A 23,830-nucleotide genomic window follows, 5' to 3' on the forward strand; every position below is an offset into this window, starting at 1 on the left:
TTCAGAGGGGCGACATTTTCCAAATACAGGAAATCCACTCTTGCTGTGACTGCATTTACGTCACAGCGGGGAACAATTACCGTCCCTAGGACAGTGCAGCCTTGGCCATTAAATTACGATATGCCAGCTCAGCATCCGATGCTTCTGCATACTTTTTCCCGTAACGTTATGTCATCGGCCCTGTCACGTCAAGACGCGGCCTCAAAATCCTACATTTTAAAAGTTGGTGCAAACGTGATGGCGTTTTAGGGTCAATTTCAAGAATTCCAAACATAGCCCAGGGTTAATCACCACAACCGGGTTATGTTGTAAGCATGAAGGGGTTGGGTTGGATTCTTAATCCTGAGAGGCGTATCAGTTTCCACTTACTGTGATGTAGGTCAGAGCTTGAGCAAAGCCCCTTCTGTGCTACAAATATGACAATTGCAGTCTTAAAAGTCACATGCACATCCGCAGGAAGAAAGTTGTATAAAAAGGTCACTTCGGTCACTGATCGGAGGGTTAAGTAGTTCCATTCGATTTCTTCATTAGCGTCACGGGTGAGCTGAAGCCTGTCCCAGCTGACTTTGGTTCGAGAGGTGGGGTTCACTCTGAACTGGTCAGCAGTCAATCCCAGGGCACGTATAGAAAAAAAAACATTTACATGCACACTTTACGGACAATTTAGAGTCTCCAATCAACCAAACATGTTTTTGCAGATGTGTGAGGTGGAAGAAATCCGACGCACCCATGGGAAAACATACAATTCCCCACAGAGATGCTCCTCAAATCTCTGACTGTACTAGTTATGTAAATCTATTGCGCCATTCAATTGTTTTTATGCACCAGCAGAGTTTTTTTTTTTAGAAAAAGGGCGAATGACTATATATCAGAGATGCACATTACGTCGATCGCGAGCTACATGGTCGACCGCGGAGGGCATGTCAAGCAATCGCCAGCTAGGCTGATTGACATTCACGGCACCCGAGGGTCTTGTGAGATGACCCTGACTGCTGCGAGCTCATTATTAAGAAAAAATGACCGACAGGAAGGCGGAGAAACACTTTTTAATTCAACAGACTCTCGCACTTCAAAACTAGAGATGTCCGATAATATCGGCCTGCCGATAAATGCTTTAAAATGTAATATCGGAAATTATCGGTATCGTTTTTTTTTACTATCGGTATCGTTTTTTTATATTGTTTTATTCTACTTTTTTAATTAAATCAACATAAAAAACACAAGATATACTTACAATTAGTGCACTAACCCAAAAAACCTCCCTCCCCCATTTACACTCATTCACACTCATTCACACAAAATGGTTGTTTCTTTCTGTTATTAATATTCTGGTTCCTACATTATATATCAATATATATTAATACAGTCTGCAAGGGATACAGTCCGTAAGCACTCATGATTGTGCGTGCTGCTGGTCTACTAATAGTACTAACCTTTAACAGTTAATTTTACTCATTTTCATTAATTACTAGTTTCTATGTAACTGTTTTTATATTGTTTTACTTTCTTTATTATTAAAAAATTTTTTTAATTTATTTATCTTATTTTATTTTATAAATTTTTTTTAAAAAGTGCCTTATCTTCACCATACCTGGTTGTCCAAATTAGGCATAAAAATGTGTTAATTCCACGACTGTATATATCGCTTGATATCGGTATCGGTAATTAAAGAGTTGGACAATATCGGAATATCGGATATCGGCAAAAAGTCATTATCGGACATCCCTATTCAAAACTCTAAAGACCGACTGCACAGTTCCTATCTTCACAATGAAAGTGCTGCTTCATCCTGCCCGCGCTAACAAAATAAGAGTCTCAGAAAGCCGACGAGCACAAGCTAGCGAGCTACGGAGTTTGCCGCCAAAGTGTAACCTCTTCAGTGGCCTTGTGGTTAGAGTGTCCGCCCTGAGATCGGTAGGTCGTGAGTTCATACCAAAGACTATAAAAATGGGACCCATTGCCTCCCTGCATGGCACTCAGCATCAAGGGTTGTAATTCGGGGTTAAATCACCAAAATTATTCCCGAGCGCAGCCACAGTGCTGCTCACTGCTCCCCTCACCTCCCAAGGGGTGAAACAAGGGGATGGGTCAATTGCAGATGGTAATTTCACCACAACTAGTGTGTGTGTGACCATCAGTGGTACTTTAACTTTCTAATTTTTGTATTTCTTGTAAAGTGTATAGAAGTTTGGAAGCTGGACAAATAAGATTCCAAAAACCAACCACTTTCATGTGGTATTGGACAGAAAGGAGGAATTGTTTCTCCTCCATTTGAAAATGTGGACATTATCATCACTACTGTCTGATTCCAATCAATGCAAGTCATCAGAATCAGGTAATACACCAACTTATATTCTTGTCTCCATGAAATAAAGGAATATATGTGTGTTAAACATGCTTGCATTATCATTAAACACCTTTGACTTGTTAACAAAAACATATCTTTCATAGATAAATACATATAAATTATTTATATTAATGAAGTACCCGACTTGGTCAATTGAAAAGTAGCTCGCCTGCAGAACACAACATTTTATCCGTCTCACATTAGGATAACTCATTAATGTGCATAACAAACAGAACGGTGGACTAGTGGTTGGCTGCACATAGTCAGGAGGTCCGGGTTCAAGTCTGTTTGGTCCAACTGTCCCCCGCCTCTTGCCTGAAGTTAGCTGTGATAGGCTCTAACTTACCCGTGACTTTTAAGCTGTATATGTAATGAATTGGCCCGATTATGCAAAACCAACTTTACCTGTTTTGGTGTATTTGAGAGCCCCTTAAATTTCGCAATTTTGAAATCAAACCATGGAGGCATGGCGTCGATATTTATAAAACAAGCTTGCCTTTTACCAAACTTGCTCCAAACAGGCAGTTTGGAATCTGTGATGGTGACATAGTTTGCCCTAATAACATCAACAGATATCTCCATATATGGTAGAGGTTTACCTGAAGGGCTTTGCGCGAGTTTGTCATTTTAATTCAGTTGTAGTCTAAAGTTGTAGTCAATAATTTCCTTATTTTTCTCTATCCTCATTAAAAGGTCTTGTACGCCATTTCTAATAACAAGTAGCGTACTTCGTAAAAGTTCATGCTAGTTTATAAATCATGCATCGCACATGTATAGTAGAAGGTTGTGGCACTAAGCCGGGAAGTTGGTCAACAAAATCCAATGCCACCAACTTGATACTATATGGCTCACAACAAATGGAACGCAGCATATAACTCAACAACATCTTGAGGAAGCATGTTTTATCTGAGGGGTGAGTGGTATTTTGAATTTACCAGCTCAATATCAGCACATGTGCTGAAAGATACAACCGTCCCATCAGTGGGCATCCTAGCAAGGGCAGACATTGTAAGTCACAGTATCATGTTCTTATTTGTAATCTGTAGAATTGTGGACGCTGGGTAAAATTTCCATTTATTAGAAAATGACAGATGATGAGTTTGGGAGTACACAAATCCATTGATTCCAAAAATCCATATATGGCTTATGCAACTTTGTCCGGATCCAAAACGTCACAAGTACTTCCGACGATTTTGTCTAACCTATTAACATATTATCCTGTTTCACTATGTCGAATGACTGCTATGAAAAATGTTTACCTAAACCACACTGCAAAAACTGAAATCTAAGTAAGATTAAATATCTCAAATAAGGGTGATATTTGCTTATTTTCCGTCTGATAAGATAATTCTTCTCACTAAGCAGATTTGATGTTAGAGTGTTTTACATGTTTTAAGGGTTTTGGTCTTAAATTATCTCAGTAAGATATTACAGCTTGTTGCTGAGATTTTATGACCTATATTGAGTAAAACATGCTTGAAAAGTAATATTTTCTTATTTCAAGCATGAAAAAAAAAATCATGACTGACACAATTTTGTCTCATAATTAAAACGGATGGACTTTGCTGTTTTATTTTCAATGAAACAATAAAAAATACGTACTCATAAAGTAGTACAGTTGACACAGTACAGTAAACTGACAGTTAATATTTAAACATTTCACATGTGACATTTCTAACAATTTTGAACAGAAATAGTTCATGCACATTCAGATGAATTCTTCAAAATTACATTTAAAAATGTTTTGGCCGGGGGCCGGGCTGTGTATATATATACAGTACATATATATATATATATATATATATATATATATATATATATATATATATATATATATATATATATATATATATATATATATATATATATATATTCCTCGCGCACTAATTGACTGAAAGAGCATGCACTTGGCGTGATGATGTCACGTTATCGATGGAAAAATGCATTTTTAGACCATAGGATTTGCCTGAGCGGCTAGGAGACCCCGAGAGTAACAAGATGTTGCCTTGTTGCCTTTCCATTAAGAACAATAAATTAGTCTTTAGTATAAGTTTGCTGGTTTCAAGAAATGTAATGCCGAGCGCATATCATTATGTCAAGATAATGGCACTAGCATTTACTTAAATTAAGAATATTTTTCAACATATTGAGCAAAAATTTCTCTTTTTTTTTCTACCAAGAAAAGTGCACTTGTTATTAGTGAGAAAATACTTGTTTTAAGGTATTTTGGGGTTTATTGAGGTTAGCTAATTGAACTTGTTTTGGAAAGTCTTGACAAGCCAAATGTTCTTGTTCTATTGGCAGATAATTTGGCTTAGTTCAAATAAAATACCCCTAATTTTTGTATTTTTTTTCTTGTTTTTGAACACTGACTTTTTGCAGTGCAGCGGTCAAACGTAAGTCCAGGGGCCAGATTATGCCCACGAACAGGTTTTATCCAGCCCGCGGGATGAGTTTGCTAAGTATAAAAATGAGCCACATGTTTTCAATGAAAGAAACTGCTGTTCTAAATGTGTCCACTAGATGTCACAATAGCAATTCTTTGTATCTTTGTAGATTATGCTACATATGTAAAAAAAATAAAAATAAACCATATAATGTTAGTGCACCAGTCGAGGAAAATGAGCAAACACAAAAAACATCCTGTAATTTGATTTTTATAGAATTTTTTTATCTTCATAGATTGAAAATTAACACAGATGAGTTGACTGATTAACATTATCACATAATTTATTCAGAAAGTATAAATAACGACAAATAAAGGTAGAATACTATTAACCGCAACATGTAAGTGTCATGATCCGTGGTCCGGATCATGTTTTTGTTATGTTCTGTTAGTTTTAGACTCCATAGTTCCTGTTTTTGTGCACACTTGTTTGTTTTAGTTACCATGGCGACTTATTAGTTTCACCTGCCTCTGTTGTTCGGGACACGCACCTGCTCTAATCAAGAGACTATTATTTAAGCCTGTCTTTGCCAGTCAGTCGTCCTGGCGTCATTGCTTATTTCATGCGATACCATAGTTCATGCTGCTTGTTTTCATGTCCGATTCCAAGTTTATGCTAGTTGTTCGATTCATGCCGTGTCCACGTAAGTGTTAGTTGTTTCATGCCACAATAATGTTCCATGCCATAGTCCATGTTAAGTGTTTAGCTTCTATGTTTCCTGTGTTAAGTTTTTTTTGTTCGTTAGCTTCTCGTGTGAACGGCACACTTTTCTTTTGTTTGGTTCTGGTCTTTGTGATGTGTAGGATTAATTGAGAAAATAAATATGTTCCTACCTGCAAGTCTTGTCCGGAATAGTCCGTTTGCATCCCGGGAGAACAAACCTCGCAAACCCCGTTATGACAGTAAGTGTAAAAAAACAACAACATTAGGATTTGTACATTTTCAGAATGTGCTTGTTCTATTTTTAAACAAAGAAAACTATTCGAAGTTGTCTTTATTTTTAAGTTATCGTACCACTTAGGAGTAGATTTTTCTCTATGTGGCCCCCGATCTAAAATGAGTTTGACACCCCTGACCTTAACACTCTCCCTAAATAGAGTAATTGTACAAGGTACTTCCATTCATATTTCCTGCAAAACAATATAAATATTTTGTTTTTCTCTCAGCTTGTTTCGAAGGAAAATTGGGACAAGTGAGGGAATGTTTTCTTATTCTAATACAGAATAGCTAAACGTTGAAATTCTTATGTTTCCACATGATTAACAATGCTCAAACCAGCACACTGCAGGGTTCCCTTCAATGAACACACTAGTCACCGACACCCTGTTGTTAACTCAGATCAAATCTTTAATATGGCCTTTAGAAGCTACTTGAATGGCACCAAAAAGTCAGATTTCTCTCAGTTTTACAAATGACCAGATCACAGTGCAGCCTGTCGTTGTCCCCATTGATGATACGAGCTCTCTGGATGTCTTTGTTCTCCATCGGTCTTTTAAAAATGGATACGTATCCACATCCTCTGGGAATACAAACTCACCTTATGTGCTCTTTCTGCCTGCTTCCCATCCTTATCTATTTCTCTTTTGTGAGAGACTACAGACTGACCTCATAAGAACTGCATTTGATCACAGTCTGTTAACTCTTTACCACATTACAAAAATATATACGTTCAAACTAAAACACATTTTCTTTAAATTACCAGAACTGGTCATTGGTCAATGTGTCGCTCTAGGATGTGATCCCGCCCAAACTAATTAGATTTTGTTAACAGCTGGCAGCTAAATGCAGGGCAATTTCTTCTTCATTGGCAATCTCTTTGCAGCATCAGTGATTTATTAATGTCCGCAAATTAACTGAATAAAAAAAGTCCCAAACTCTATAATTTTGTCGGAATGACATTAGCTTTTATTAAGGCACGCATTCGTTATACCTGCGTGAAGCTGGCCCCCCTTGTCATAAGAAATACTAAACTACCACTACTATATATATATATATATATATACATATATATATATATATATATATATATATATATATATATATATATATATATATATATATATATTAGGGGTGTGGGAAAAAAACAATTCGAATTCGAATCGCGATTCTCACGTTGTGCGATTCAGAATCGATTCTCATTTTTAAAAAATTGTTTTTTAACACATGGCACACTGACAAAGCTTAACCTATTGTTACTATAACAATCTACAAGGTTAATGTAGGTTGCTTCTCTTTCTTCCCCTCCATTTTTCTGCATTCTTTCGTATCTAAAGTTATCATTACGTATATGTATTGTTGCATTTGAACAATTGTATTGTTGATAATCAAGGAAAAGTATTGGTATTGTTTATTATCAATAGCACTATTTCTATTGGTATTCATATTGCTCCATTTTTAGTGTAATAATGCTCATTGTCATTTCTGTATTATTTTTTTTATTTTCGCTAACTGCTTATTTGCTATTAATTTTACCATCATATTTGTACATGTCGTATTTGCTGATGTTGCTCTGTTGTTGTTGTTGTTGTTGTGTTTGCTGTTGTTGTTTTTGTCTCTCTGTCTAATCCCCCACTTGTCCCCACAATTCCCCCCTCTGTCTTCCTTTTTTTCTCTTTCTATCCCCTCCTGCTCCGGCCCGGCTGCACCAAATGATAATATAAATACATTTAATAAAGTCAAAATACAAATAAGGCAACAAGAGAAGTATCCTACACTTCTCTTTTGTAAAGTAAATCTGAACAGCCGATATGGGCATCTACATCTACTATATGATTTGCCTGAGAAGCTGGGCAGGACAAAAAAAATTTAATTATTATTATTTTTTATTTTTTTTAATCAATCAATCCAACAAAAAAATACACAGCAATACCATAACAATGTAATCCAATTCCAAAACCAAACCTGACCCAGCAACATTCAGAACTGCAATAAACAGAGCAATTAAAAGGAGACACAAACACGACACAGAACAAACCAAAAGTAGTGAAACAAAAATGAATATTATCAACAACAGTATCAATATTAGTTACAATTTCAACATAGCAGTGATTAAAAATCCCTCATTGACATTATCATTAGACATTTATAAAAAAAGAACAATAGTGTCACAGTGGCTTACACTTGCATCGCATCTCATAAGCTTGACAACACACTGTGTCCAATATTTTCACAAAGATAAAATAAGTCATATTTTTGGTTCATTTAATAGTTAAAACAAATGTACATTATTGCAATCAGTTGATAAAACATTGTCCTTTACAATTATAAAAGCTTTTTGCAAAAATCTACTACTCTGCTTGCATGTCAGCAGACTGGGGTAGATCCTGCTGAAATCCAAATGTATTGAATTAATAGAGAATCCTTTTGAATCTGGGAAAAAAAAAAAAAAAAAAAAAAAAAACAATTTTTTTTTTTTTAATCGAGAATCGTTTTGAATTGGAAAAAAAATCAATTTTGAATCGAATCGTGACCCCAAGAATCGATTTTGAATAGAATCGTGGGACACCCAAAGATTCACAGCCCTAATATATATATATATATATATATATACAATTAATAATGAAATTCAGAGGCAAATTCATACATTATCCGCTGTTACAAGCGGCCCTCTGATGACAGCTATATCTGCGACGTGGCCCTCAATGAAAACAAATTTGACATCCCTGGTCTACAGGATTGGGTATCATTTTCTTTGAAGTTATTATCAGAAACACGTTTCTGAAGGTATGTATTATTATTCATTTTTACAGGTCGGACCGCTGCAACGTGATTCTGTTACAAATCATTGTGAGTCCATTTAAATGTTGACAAATGTATATTTTTAGAACAATGACGAACGTTGTAGTTTGTTATTGTCTGGGAAAGTGATGCATGTGGACAGAAATGCAGTTTGCTTACATTGCACTGAACACCAAACTCTTTGTTGAAGTGTGAAGTGGCGTTTTGCAGAGTGCTGGTATACACGGTCTGCCAGCTCCTATTAATAGTCAAATAGGGAGACAGCAAATGTCTTTTGAGGTCATTCATTCCTCTCCTCACTTCTCTTTTGAAGCAAATATATGAGCTTGTTAGGCAGGATGAGAAACAAGCATATCCAAAGAAAACATACCCATTAAGCAGCTGTTTCTTCTTCAGTGCCACCTGAAAATTGCATTGACGGGTTGCATCCCGGATATTTTCAGCTGTTTTTCCCCATGCCACATCCGACTTCCTCTAGACTCACTTCACATATTTTGACTCCGAAATAATAACAGCCGGTCTTCATGCAATGTATAATCATGTGTTCTTTTTTTGCTGGAGTGAATGCTTGCTGTATTCTTATCAAAATGTGACATTTTAAACATGTGTAATTGCTTTCCCTTCAGATTAAAATTCTTGCATTCACAAGGAGTGTTCCATTCACAAGTAATTGGATGAGAGTCCTTTTAGCCCCCTGCAACTAAAGATGATGTTGCCATGGAAACAAATTGTTCTCCTATCAATCACGGGATGCCTTGCAGGTAAGATGCTTGATAAACATTGTCCTTGTCATAGGTTTTAAGCTCGTCACAAAAACGTGTGTCTGATTGCATTTTTTGTGTATGGTGTATGCCGCGGGGTGGATTTCACAAATCTACTCATTAAAAATGCATATATGAAATATCAACTTTCTAATACAGTAGAAACCACTCATTAGTGTGGCTGTTGATAACCCTCACAGCACATTGTCCTTCGCCTTTACCAGCATTGTCCTAGAGCACATAAGCAAAACCCTGTCATGGACAACTCTGAGCCCAATCCTGTTCCTGGTCATGGAATGTCCTGATCATTATCAGTAGCCAAGTGACGAGTCTGGCCCTTCATTTAAGCAGCTTCTATTCAACGTCGTTTCTCTCTCTGTCCTTGTGGCCACATGGGACAAGAGACACCAGCACAGAATAACAACCTCTGCGAAGATGACTATAAATACCATTTTATTTAAAGTCTTCTGAGGTGATTGCATGCTTCAAAACCCTTGAAGATCGCCACGGATATTAGCTTAACTTACTTTTTTATTCATCTCTATATAACCTGTGTTGACCAATTTTAATAAATGTAATGTTCCTCAGTGGGGGATGGAGTTCAACATCAATCCATCACTTGATGAAGTATGTTATTGATCTGTCCAACTGGTTAAAACCACGTGCAGATCCACGATGATAAGCAGTACGATTTATTCATTCTCGCCCGACCGCCTGTTAGCTCTGCCTTCATTTGCAACAGATTTTGTTCCACCTCCCTCGCATTGAAGTTCAGAAGGATGCGGGTATTTTTACAGCGTCAGTCAAGTGGCTCAGGCAGAGCCTGACATAGATTATCTAAAACTGTCTTCTGAGGTGATTGCATGCGTCAAAACCCTTGAAGATCACCATGGATATTAGCTGAAATTACTTTTTATTCATCTCTATATGACCTGTGTTGACCAATTGTAAGAAATGTAATGTTCCTCAGTGGGGGATGCAGTTCAACATCTGATGGAATATGTTATTGATCTGTCCGACTGGTTAAAACCACGTGCGGATCCACGATGATAAGCAGTACGATTTATTCATTCTCGTCCGACCACCTGTTAGCTCTGCCTTCATTTGCAACAGATTTTGTTCCACCTCCCTCGCATTGAAGTTCAGAAGGATAAGGGGTATCCTTATAGCCTCAATCAAGTGGCTCAGGCAGAGCCTGACATAGATTATCTGAAACTGTCTTCTGAGGTGATTGCATGGTTTAATACCCTTGAAGAGCACCATGAATACTAGCTGCAATTACTTTGTATTCATCTCTAATGACCTGTGTTGACCAATTTTAAGAAATGTAATGTTCCTCAGTGGGGGATGCAGTTCAACATCTGATGGAATATGTTATTGGTCTGTCCAACTGGTTAAAACCACGTACATATTCACGATAATAAGCAGCAGGATTTATTAATTCTCGTCCGACCGCCTGTTAGCTCTGCCTTCATTTGCAACAGATTTTGTTCCACCTCCCTCGCATTGAAGCTCAGAAGGATGCGGGTATCCTTACAGCCTCAGTTAAGTGGCTCAGGCAGAGTCTGACATAGATTATCTGAAAACGGATCACTCTGCTTTATTTATCAGCTGCATTGCTTACAAGGAATTATTCATTGTGGAGACCTTACACTGCAACAATCCCCAGCCCAAGTATTTGCCACTTTATTATCACGACGTGCATTTATTCATGTGGTGCTCAAAAGCACGACGTGGTGTTTCCACAGTAATGTAAGCAGTATATGACTTATTTGTAACATTTTTAATCATTTGCATGTTATTTTCTGAAGCAGGGTGATGCAGTGAAGCCAAATATGTTTGCATGTGCAGTTAAAGCTCAAGATAAGTGGGGTGTATTTTCCCCGCAGCAAGATAAGCAAATAATATACACACTTTGCCAAGGGGATAGTCCTTGTGCATTTTTCTCTTAGAAAGCACAACCCTGTTCAATGGAGACGTGATGCCTAGTACTCGGACAAATAAGAAACACACCCAGAAAACAAATATTTGCCATTCACACAATAATGAATTTCAGCAGCGTTTACTATTTTTTTTCCACTGAAAGAAATTCTTTTCTGGCTGTTTTTGTCCCTTCTCCCAAAGCCTGTACCGAGGATGCCATATTTCAAGGGCCGAGATTCAGGACGGAACCAAGTGACCTCGTTTTGCCGTTCAACTCCCCCAGCCAGCAGGCTACCGTCATGTGCGAGGCAGAAGGCAGCCCTCCTCCACAGTACAGGTAATTAAGCTACCTTATCAAATGTGCAAACTGCATCACAACTGGTTACACCCAACTGCTTTTGCTCTTTCAGTGAAGGAGCAGGTTGTGTTATTGTAAATACAAAAGAAAGACTCGAAAGGAGATGTTCGATGAATTTTACCTTTTTTACTTATGTTACAATGTTAAATACTGGTGTTAAAGGCCTACTGAAATGATTTTTTAAAATTTAAACGGGGATAGCAGATCCATTCTATGTGTCATAGTTGATCATTTTGCGATATTGCCATATTTTTGCTAAAAGGATTTAGTAGAGAACAACGACGATAAAGGTCGCAACTTTTGGTCGCTGATAAAAAAAAACCTTGACTATACCGGAAGTAGCGTGACGTCACCGGAGGAAGGACTCCTCACATTTTTCCATTGTTTACAATGCAGCGAGAGAGATTCGGACCGAAAAAGCGACGATTACCCCATTAATTTGAGCGAGGATGAAATATTTGTGGATGAGGAAAGTGGGAGTGAAGGACTACAGTGTAGTGCAGGACGTATCTTTTTTCGCTCTGACCGTAACTTAGGTACAAGTGCTCATTGGATTCCACACTTTCTCCTTTTTCTATTGTGGATCACGGATTTGTATTTTAAACCACCTCGGATACTATATCCTCTTGAAAATGAGAGTCGAGAACGCGAAATGGACATTCACAGTGACTTTTATCTCCCGTGACAATACATCGACGAAGCTCTTTAGCTACTGAGGTAACGTGATAGCATCGGGCTCAAATGCAGATAGAAACAAAATAAATAAATCCCTGACTGGAAGGATAGACAGAAGATCAACAATACTATTAAACCATGGACATGTAAATACACGGTTAATAATTCCCAGCTTGGCGAAGTTTAACAATGCTGTTGCTAACGACGCCATTGAAGCTAACTTAGCAACGGGACCTCACAGACCTATGATAAAAACATTAGCGCTCCACCTACGCCACCCAGCCCTCATCTGCTCATCAACACCCGTGCTCACCTGCGTTCCAGCGATCGACGGAAGGACGAAGGACTTCACCCGATCATCCGTGCGGTCGGCGGCTAGTGTCGGCTGCAGTGATCAGTCCGTTTTTTTAGATATACTTTTAACGTTGATTATCTCCCCTTTAAGTATTATCTTGATATTATTTGTGTTTCTTAAACATGTTGGACTCGGCGAGTCTAAATAAAAGAAATCAAATGTGGGTGAAACCTAAAAGAGTTAGGTTTTTACCAAAGACCACAATCATAAAAGAAGCGTTCAGCACATACACAATGTTAACATTTATAGTTATAATTTAATAAAGATGGGAAATAACGCGCTACTCGTAAACAGTGCGTGCAACAGTAACAAACATAGCAGTAAACGCGAAGTTAAATCATGAAATGCAACCTTACCCGAGCAAAAACTCAGCATGATTTATCCGGGAGTGTCAGGGACTGCTGTCGGACTTGAACCCCAAGATGCAGAGATGGCACGCGTAGCGCAGGAAAACATGACTTTAATGTCAAAAAAACTAAGTAAGTGCACATGCAGGGAAAACAAGACCCAGGAAACAGGCAACAGGAACCAGGAAACAGGCAACAGGAAGCAGGAAACAGGTTACAGGATACAGAATACAATCATCAAGCCCTGACTGGAGGGCGAGGCAGGCATAAATAGTGGCCTGATTGGCAATTGCAACCAGGTGTGCCAGGCTGCCAATCATGGACAGGTGAGGGAAACGAAATGGAACCAAAATAAGAGCGCTGACAGGAAATAAACGCACACACAGAGGAAAACCCAAACATAACCAAACTGTCAGTGACAAGCCTGACAGGGAGAGTCTTGATACCAATTTCCTTGACACACGAAGAAGTTGTGGACCTCCATGCGTTTTCAAAGTTTTCAACGGTTTTGTCGCGTAGAATCACGTCCGGAGCACAATAGTTCGATATGTCTGAGAACGGGACCAACGTATAAGCCTTGAAATCACACGGAAAATCTTTTTTTGAGAAAGCGTAGGGGTCTATTCCTTTGCTTAGTTAGATTTTTTTGCTCGCATCTGCATTTTGCAGGAAGATTTAAGCCTCTTTTGTACTTTTGCTGTCTTAGCTTGTTTGACCACCGCTGGTTTTCACGTGTTGGAATACAAGCAATTGGCTCTCCTAAAAGTTGCTATATGACATCATCACCTCATTTGCATAATTGATTGCAAAAAAACCCACCTACAATCTGATATATCTGATATATCACTAAGCTTTAGAACTTTGTTGTAAAAATCTACTTCCGCTTCTGTCCCTGGAAACACTCTGTGGAAACGCTCCCCACCCATACTGCTTGGTGCCTTGTCTGAGCTGCTGTGACTTAAAGTACCATAGTAAATAATTAGATTACCATAGTAACTAGTATATCATGCAAATGCGCATATTCCAACCATTGAAAGTCTTTGTATAGTTCAAGAGTTACGGTCATTTGAAAACATCACTGCACATCATAATGGCAGCTACAGTTTCCATTTTAAAGATTTAAAAACATTTTTGGGGGAATGTCCGGGGGACCAGATTGAAAAGTTTGCACATGCGTCCCCGAGCCTTAATGTGTCCAGGTCTGCTGTATAGTCTCCTCAGTTAACGGTGTTGCTCTGTTGTGTTATTGTAAAATTGGAAATCCTTCATGCTGTGCTAAAGGCACTAGCTGTGGCTACCTTGACTGCCATTATCCTAAATTAGCAATACTGGATCTATCTTCGGTTTCCTTCCTAAAGGAGTTAAATAATTCATACTGTAAGGAAAACGACAGCGGTATCTTTTAACAAGACTCGGAAGAGGGTGTTAAGGGTCCTCAGTTAGACCATTCATTCATTCATTCATCTGCTTTAGTACTACACAGGTAATCAATTATTGACAGCCACCCATAAAGAATGTCCATGTTAAAAGGACTTAGATTGTAGAAAGTGTTAATAAGAGTGTGGCAAATGTGAGTAGCAGTCTCGTAAAAGTTGGCTAAAGTGTAAGAAGGGTTTATAAAGCCTTAATATATATACCAAATTTTCCGGACCATACGGCGCACCAGATTATGAAGCGCACTCACGATGAATGGTCTGTTTTCGATATTTTTCATATGTAAAGGCGCACTGGATTATAAGGCATTAAAGGAGTCATATTATTTTTTATTTGTTCTAAATGGAATACACTTCCTTGTGGTCTACATAACATGTAATGGTGGTTCTTTGGTCAACATGTTGCATAGATTATGTTTTACAAAGCATCTTCAAGCCGCTTTCTGACAGTCGCTTCAGGATGCGCCGTTTTGTGGGCGGTCTTATTTACGTGGCTCACCTTCGGCAGCGTCTTCTCCCCGTCATCTTTGTTGTAGTGGTGTAGTGTGCAAGGACGGGGGTGGAAGAAGTGTCAAAAGATGGCGCTAACTGTTTTAATGACGTTCAGACTTTACTTCAATCAATAACGGAGCAGCATCTCCTCATCCGTGGTTCACTAGTGCAATAACAACGCCAGAAATGTGTACCATGAAAAACCGTCCGACCGGAAATCTCTAATAACTTAAGTTCCTTGGGTGAATAATGTAAACTCACTACACCGGTATGTTGTAGCGCTTTCAGGGCTAGTTTGCTGACAGATATAAGTAAGAACTTTACACTACTTTATATTAGAAATGGCAACAGTAGAGGATGAATGTCCCATAACAGAAGAGAAACAGAAGAAGTTTATCGACTCATGAATTTTTCAGGACTTATGCAGATCCAAAATACAGATCAGCAGGTACCAGAAGGTAAGAAAAGTTGCTTTTTCATAATATTGCGAAACAAAACGCCAGATAATATGTCTTACCTTATACACACACACCATAATAATACTTGTGTGTTGAAGCACAGTACAATCCATCAAGCGGTGCGGCTTCATAGCTTACCAAAGTCGTACTAAAAAATGTTGATAGATTTTTGAGCACCGTGTGTAATGTTCTATATTTTCAATGGAACATATACAATGTTGGTGTTGTTTACTTGAGTCATATTGCAGTCTACACGTATCTCTTGTGTGTGACTGCCATCATATTGCAGTCTATGCGTATCTCTTATGTTTGACTGCCATCTACTGGTCACACTTATAATTTCACCATGTACCAAATAAAATAGCTTTGAGGTCGGTAAGCAAAACCAGCATTATTCTGTACATTAGGCACACTCGGTTATAAGGCGCACTGTCGAGTTTTGAGAAATAAAAAGGATCTTAAGTGCGCCGTATAGTCCGAAAAATATAGTATTATTGTATAGATATAAGAAATATGAATCCTACTTTGCGGAATTTTCCTCACCTCGGGCAGGTCTGTAATGCTTCCACACTAATCAAGAGAACACTGTATTTTGGAGACAAACATACATCACTGCCTATTTTCTTCAATTTGCGTGCTATTTTCTGCCTTGAAATGGTGCCTGACAAAGGCGTGTGTTTGCGGTGTTGTGGTAGATAGTGTTTCGGCGCTAGGTCAGCAACATGTACTGTAGATGCACAGCGAGCAGGAGAGAGAGGCAGTAACCTTGTGAGTGACATTACTTTGAACACTTAACATATCTGCGGAATAATGTGCTGGAAAAAAAAAAAACAGCCGATGCCTCCGTAATACATTTCAGGCATATCTGCTGCACTACACATTCATCTTAATACAGATTTGTTTCCAGATTCTTTAAGGTCAGAAAAATGTACTTTGACATGTTCCGATGTGTGATCTACCACATTTCTAGGATACTTTGGAAATATATTTGTTGTTTACGGCTTTCATGGAACTAAATGAACAACCCAAGTGGTTTAAATTGCTGTTGTAATTCAGTGTTTAAATGTGGTCTTTTATGTTAAAATTATACATTAATTAAATACATGAATGGTCTGTGATAAAGTTAAAGTGAAGTTAAAGTACCAATGATTGTCACACACACTCTGGGTGTGGCGAAATTATTCTCTGCATTTGACCCATCACCTTTGATCACCCCCTCGGAGGTGAAGGGAGCAGTGAGCAGCAGCGGTGGCCGCGCCCGGGGAAATTTTTTTTGGTGATTTAACCCTCAATTCCAACCCTTGATGCTGAGTGCCAAGCAGGGAGGTAATGGGTCCTATTTTTATAGTCTTTGGTATGACTCGGCCATAGTTTGAACTCACAACCTACCGGTCTCAGGGCGGACACTCTAACCACCCTAAAATCGGTAGGTTGTGAGTGATAACCACAATGTATCCAACCTAACACTCACCTAACAAACAGTTTAATTAATAAATACACTTACATAAAGAGTAAAGCTGCAAATATTCCAACAAATCTTTGGAAAGATCTTCCAAAGATTCTCAATTCGGCATGATTCTTAATTTAAACGGATTCAATATATCTTATGCAAAAAACTTGAATACAACTTTTTCAAAACAGGTTCCAGGTTACAGAAGCTCCTCTTTGTGTGGCTCAGTTGGTGGATCGGCCGTGCCAGTAACCTGAGGGTTCCTGGTTCGATCCCCGGATCCCGCCAACCTCTGTCCCGTCCGATGTGTCCTTGAACAAGACACTTCACCCTTGCTCCTGATGGGTCTTGGTGAATGGGTGAATGTGGAAATAGTGTCAAAGCGCTTTGAGTACCTTGAAGGTAGAAAAGGGCTACACAAGTATAACCCATTTACCATGTACACACAGCGAATAAAATGGACGTGGCCTTAAAATGCATTTTGAAAAATATATGTATGACTTTAATACATTTTTCACAATTATCAAGCGATTTAGTAATCTGAATAAATAAAAATCGCAATTGGGATGTGAAACAATTTTTTCAGTACCTCTAATATACAGTGTATCTAGTATAATAAGCCTTGACCAAGTAGAAAATGATTTAGATGCGCAGTTTTTTTTCCCATATTTTCTGGATTATAGAGTGCATATTAGCGGCATCCACTACATTTTCTGGAAAAAACATATTTTTTCCAATAGGCTGCAGATATATACGTTGCAACATTAGTTTTTTTACACAGAAAAATCCTGTAAATGTTTATTTACATACCTTAATTGTTTCCAAACGGTGCCTGTAACACGGCAGTAAAACGGCTGATCAAACAAAACGGAAGTCATCGTCGTGGACCCACTAGCTGCGGAAGCTAGCGCTCCAATCAGCTAAACAGACTCAATGTTGACGTTTTGGTGATTTTATTGAGGAATTTGTGATACCAAAATAATGCAAAAACAATGCCATTGTAAGTTAATAATAATAACTTCCTCAACCTTAATGAGAGCAAGACCGAGATAATCATCTTCGGCGATACATCTCCAGTCTCGTCTGTCAGTGCTCTAGGTCCTCTGGGTGTAAACATCCGGTCCTCCGGGAGAAATCTCGGTGTGATCTTTGATAGTGCCTTCAAATTCACCAAACAGGTCAGCTCAGTGGTTAGTACCAGCTTTTACCATCTCAGAACCCTAGCAAAGACCAAGGCCTATCTCTCCCAGAGCGACCTGGACACTGCTATCCACGCCTTCATCACACACCGGCTAGACAACAATAACTCACTGTACGCTGGCATTGATCAGGCATCACTCCGCCGTTTGCAGCTTGTGCAAAACGCGGCTGCCCGTCTCCTCACCAGTACCAAAAAACGCGAGCACATCACCCCAGTGCTGGCCTCACTCCACTGGCTCCCTGTCCGTCACCGCATTGATTTTAAATTACTTTTAATTGTTTTTAAATCCCTAAATGGTCTGGCCCCACAATACTTGACCGAGCTGCTGCATCACCATACCTCGTCTAGAGCCTTGAGGTCAGCTGACCAAATGCTTTTGGCGGTCCCCAGATCCAGGCTAAAGACCAGAGGGGACAGAGCCTTTTCCGTTGCCGCCCCTAAGCTCTGGAACAGCCTTCCCCTCCACATTAGGTCAGCCCGGAGCCTGGGGGTCTTCAAAACCCTCCTTAAGACCTACCTCTTCTCGCTGGCCTTTGACCCGAGCTGAGTCCGCCCACTAGGCCACCATTTCTAGTCCCCCCCCCCTCCCACCCCTTCGCTTTAGTTGTATTTTTTCAATTTGTCGCACTTTTATTATTATTATTTTTTTATTCTGCAAATTTTTTAAACTTTTTATTCGACCCCTTTTACCGTATTGCATTTGCACTATCTTGTTTAGCACACTCATTGTTTATGTTCTTTGTTTGTTAGTTGTTTTTTTTTTGTTTGTTTTTTGTTTGCTCCTTGCTTTTTTTAACCTGTAAAGCACTTTGGTTCAATCTAAAAAGTTGTTGAAAATGTGCTATATAAATAAAGTTGACTTGACTTGACTTGACTCGTAAACGTGTTAGCATATTAGCTACGGCTAACGATGCTACTGTCATTATTATGATAGCACATACAAATATGCATGAAAACACTGCTACAGACATTAGACATGGGATGGTTTCGTAAGCAAAAACAGTTTTAGTTATATTGTAAAACTTACAAACATTGCTTGGAGTTATGAATGAAAAATCCATACGTGTTGAAACGCTATGGACGGCGGCTAGAGGATTCTACTTCCTGTTGAAATCCAGTGCAGGACCTGCAGTGAGCAAACTAGTCCAAACGATAGCACCATAGCACACACAATAAAACAACTTTTCAGTGTATTTGCCTGTTTTGTTTTTAAACGTTTTATTATGGCCGTTAGTAAAGAAAAATCCATAAATTAGCCAAAACGTCTTATAAGTCGCAGGGCTCAAAGTGTAGGGAAAAAGTAGCGTCTTATAGTCCGGTACGTGCCAAAGCCCTCCTCTAGGGCAAGCCCCCTTTGACTGAGTCCCCAGCAGGTCGACATGTTGTAGTTTTTAGCGCTTCCATGACGTCCACGCACAGAAGTAAGTTAGAACTATACGCTACTTTTGATTATAACATATATATAACATATACAGCGGATGATATTAACATGCATGTGCATGTATGAACCAGTCTGCCCCACAACAGGAGGATTGTTAAAAAGAAGGAGTTTATTGACTTCACCTTTGGACTGCAATTAAATAAAACATTTTTGGTAAACATTCACCATGTACAGGTATGGATATATCCGCTAAGACAACGGCTCATTTGGAGCAAGTTTCAAAGAAGGCAATATTGTTTTATAAATATCTATGCCATGGTTTGATTCATGTCTTATCCATGATCCATTCCCTTTTTCTCTCTCTTTCTTTGCCCGTGGCTCTTGACAACAAGTTTGTCACGCTTACATCTGGTGTTCACAGTAGAAGTCCATGAAAAAATATAAGCCATCCATCCATCCATCCATTTTCTATACCACTTATCCTGTTCACAGTTGAAGGGAGCTGGAGCCTGATTGAAAGGCGGACTAAAACCTGGACTGGTCACCAGTCCATCACATAGATAGATAAACATTCACAGTCACAAAGTGAAAACTGAACCCACGGAATTCAGGCGAGTCAACCACTGGAACATCAGTGACGACATACACATAATAATATATAGTCCAGGGTTGTCCAAACTACGGCCCGCTGACGTCTTTAATTCGGCGAGATGTCATGAGTTATTAAGGAGTCTTACCCTCAGGGAGATTGGGTCCATTTTAAAAGATTGACCATTTTAATGCTTTTATTTTGTCGCTATCTACTGGATTATGTGAATATTTCAGGTTAATGATGTTCAGCATTTACCTATATGACCCAATGCAAACAACCTTCCATAGTCATGGTGGAAGAAAAAAAATTCCAACCAACACAAAATGTCAACAGACATGGTCACACATAACACAACCTGCTCACTGAACTTTGTGGATATTATAAATAACGTCCACGCATTATAACAGAATTAAAAAATACACCCGTTTAAGCCCATAACAAAGCATGATGGGAAAAATGCAAATCGCTCTTCACACTTATCCATGTTTGGTGTCTTTTAGCTGCTTGATATTTCTGATTGATTACACAACTTTAAGGAGGTTGTCACAGAAATAAACTGGGTATAAATAGTCGAACTTTCACTTAGTCTTAATATCCAATTATATTAATTAGTAATTATATATATATTATTTTTAGAGGTCTTGCTCCTCCGGGTTCTTCGGACCACCAACCACGGACATGACAACTGCGTTCAGGGTTTTGAACAATGTTTTATTTTTCAATAAATTGTCCTTTTTGTGCTTTTCAGCCATGTCAAAGTCTTTCTCGCTCTCGCTCACGCTCGTGCTCGTTCTCGTCTTCCACCATCAACAACTCTCTCCCTCCTTCCCGACTGCTGCCTTTAACAGAGCGACAGGTGATCAGACAAACACACTCAGCCGTGTCATCTACGCACCTGTCGCTGATCTCGAAGCCGGTGCCGGCACAACCCGCTTCGCTGCAGGTCCGCAGGCCACGCCCCCCCCCACAATTATATTAATATAATATGTACACAATGTATAGGCCATATATACACACACACACCCACATATATATATATATATATATATATATATATATATATATATATATATATATATATATATATTATATATATATATATATATATATATATATAATATATCTATATATATATATATATATATATATATATATATATATATATATATATATATATATATATATATATATATATATATATATATATATATATATATATATATATATATATATATATATAGTTAATGATAAAGTCAGCTTTCAGCCCTCGACCAAATTTTTTTAGCCCAATGCGAGCCCCAAGTCAGAAATTTTGGACACCCCTGATATAGTCTTTAGATCCCTTCCTTACTTTTTGGTGTATGATTTATGAATACGCCACATGTCGAATGGAACTGCACGCAAAGTATATCTGGCAGACGACAACAGTACCGACTATATTTACCAATATAAAATGGTGTTTGAACGAGAACACGTCTAATACAAAAGATTGACATGTCAAGTAATTCCTTTAAGGACACACAGTTCTCTCCTTAATTTCTCTTTGAAGAGTGACTTATTTTTCCAGCGTTATTTGGGTTGCATCACATTTTCTGACACTGATGGCCCTTGACTTTATTCCCCTCGGGCAAGGAGAGGACTTTTTTGTCCTGATGATACAATATATAAAAACACATTCCTTACAATTTACTTCACTATTAACTCGATATCGAGAGTTCCCTCGGTAAAGGGTGGCGTGACGCATCGCACTATGTTAGCCATACATAGTCCAAGCCATAAACGCTATTTATGTACACCGTTAAACTGACTCCGCGCCATGCTGACTCTTTTTTTGCCTGTGGAATCAAATCATGTAGAGTGGAATATTGACTGTAATTAATGTAACAAAAACAACACGGTATAAAAATAAATGTGTCCTAAGGAATCATTTTAAATAGCGGTATATCACTGATCCATTGGCAACAGCAATTATGTGACATTGATATCATGATACAGTCTAGCCACACCCTTACCATCCAGTCAGGTGGTTTGATTGTATGTAATACGTTATAATAGTATAGGAAATGGCTATAGTATAGCACTCATTCATTGGGTTTATTAGTATTTTAAGTCCAATCGTTTCTCAGCGCTGGCATGTAATTTCTAGGGGAGTTGCACTATCTAGTTGTACGACTTTTATTAGGTTAACTGATCACCACATATCTTTAAATGATAGGAAGTGTTTTAAATAGGGAAAGATACCTTCCCTATTTACCGTATTTTCCGGACCATAGGGCGCACCAGATTATAAGGCGCACTGCAGATGAATGGTCTATTTTCTATCTTTTTTTTATTCTATAAGGCGCATTTAAGGAGTCATATTAATATTTTTTTGGTCTAAATTGTGGTCTACATAACATGTAATAGAATAGAATAGAAAGGACTTTATGTATGATGGTTAAAATCTGATTCTGAAGTGAATACTTTAAAATCAGGTAATTTGAGTTTGAGACTTCTGGTCAGCATTCATTACAGGTCCATTCTTCGGTTTGTCCTTGGTCGGTTTCGATCCTTAAGGTATTGTCACATTGAGACATGGGTCCGTTCTATACTTTGTATGTTCAAGGTCCATAAAGGCATCCTTGGATGTTTTCGGTGCAGGAATCATTTCAAACATCTTTGGAATGAACGGAAATACAACTTTTAACCTCACAAATGTTCTCCAGGATGAATGGACAACAAAATCCTAGAGATTGATTCCTTCCAACAACTTGCAGAATGTGCAGACCATCTCCATACTGGTATTTTCACTTCTATAGTCATAATTAATAAGAATTTATAATGGTGGTTCTTCGGTCAAAATGTTGCATAGATTATGTTTTGCAGATCATCTCTAATAACTAAAGTTCCTTGGGTGAATAATGTAAACTCACTATACCGGTATGTTTTAGCGCTTTCATAGCGAGTTATAAGTTAGAACTTTACGCCGCTTTATATTAGAAATGGCAACAGCAGAGGGTGAATGTCCCATAACAAGAAGATAGTGAAAAATAAGCTTATCTACTACGGCATCTACACGGACTACAGTGGCGGATGTGCGTGAATTTTCAAGACTTACGCAGATCTCAAATACACATCAGCAGGTACCAGAAGTTGGTTGGTACCTATAAAAATACCAACTATCTTACTCATCCCCAATTTTAGATATTTCAAAGTGTATTTTTTTTATTTTTACAATGTATCCATTATGAAACCTACTCACTAAAAATAATACTTCTCGACAATTAAAATACAAAGCAAGATGTTATAACATTATTGGAAGACATACATTATGCCCAATTGCTCTGTAGATATGGACAACACTACAAACATGAATACATACATATTGCTAGCATTTTATTGAATCAAAAGATGTGTGATAAGATATCGAAAGATTATTGCTCTATCACCGGTCCAAGGTCCTGCCTTGCCTATTCTCCATATTTCAAGTAAACGAAAAAGGGACTCTGACAGAGTACCTTTTGATAAATAGTCCAGTGAAGCACCGGTGCACACTTCGGGCCTGAGAGCTATGCTTTATGAATACACCTGTCACTGTGTTTACTATGAATCTGCTGTAACACAAGACCAAGGACACCTCAGTGATTGGAAAAGATGAGAGGGGGAAAAAAAAGAAAAAAAAATACTCTGCAAGGTTTGCTATCATGTAATATTTCTTTTAGCAGCAGATTTATGGCTTTAGCAGTGTATTAATACCATGCATAATCAATGGCGAGGGTGTACCAAATAACAATATTTATTTGCTGTTAATAACAAATCAGTGACTGCACTGGGACAGAAAACACAGACTACAGAATTACATGACCTATTAGATATTTTTCAACGATGCATAT

The 23,830-nt window shown here is 38.3% G+C and overlaps 1 protein-coding gene across 1 annotated transcript in view; it reads left to right on the forward strand.

Annotated features, from left to right (window-relative positions):
• Positions 1 to 23,830, forward strand: part of cntn3b (contactin 3b) — a 166,062-nt gene that overhangs the window by 16,165 nt on the left and 126,067 nt on the right. The window contains exons 2-3 of the mRNA XM_062045773.1: positions 9,159 to 9,293; positions 11,418 to 11,553. Coding sequence (XP_061901757.1) covers positions 9,239 to 9,293; positions 11,418 to 11,553 — 191 coding nt within the window. The 5' untranslated portion in view covers positions 9,159 to 9,238. The remainder of the gene's footprint in view (positions 1 to 9,158; positions 9,294 to 11,417; positions 11,554 to 23,830) is intronic.

The sequence above is a fragment of the Entelurus aequoreus genome, linkage group LG01 (assembly GCF_033978785.1).
Source record: "Entelurus aequoreus isolate RoL-2023_Sb linkage group LG01, RoL_Eaeq_v1.1, whole genome shotgun sequence".
Taxonomy (NCBI): Eukaryota; Metazoa; Chordata; class Actinopteri; order Syngnathiformes; family Syngnathidae; genus Entelurus; species Entelurus aequoreus.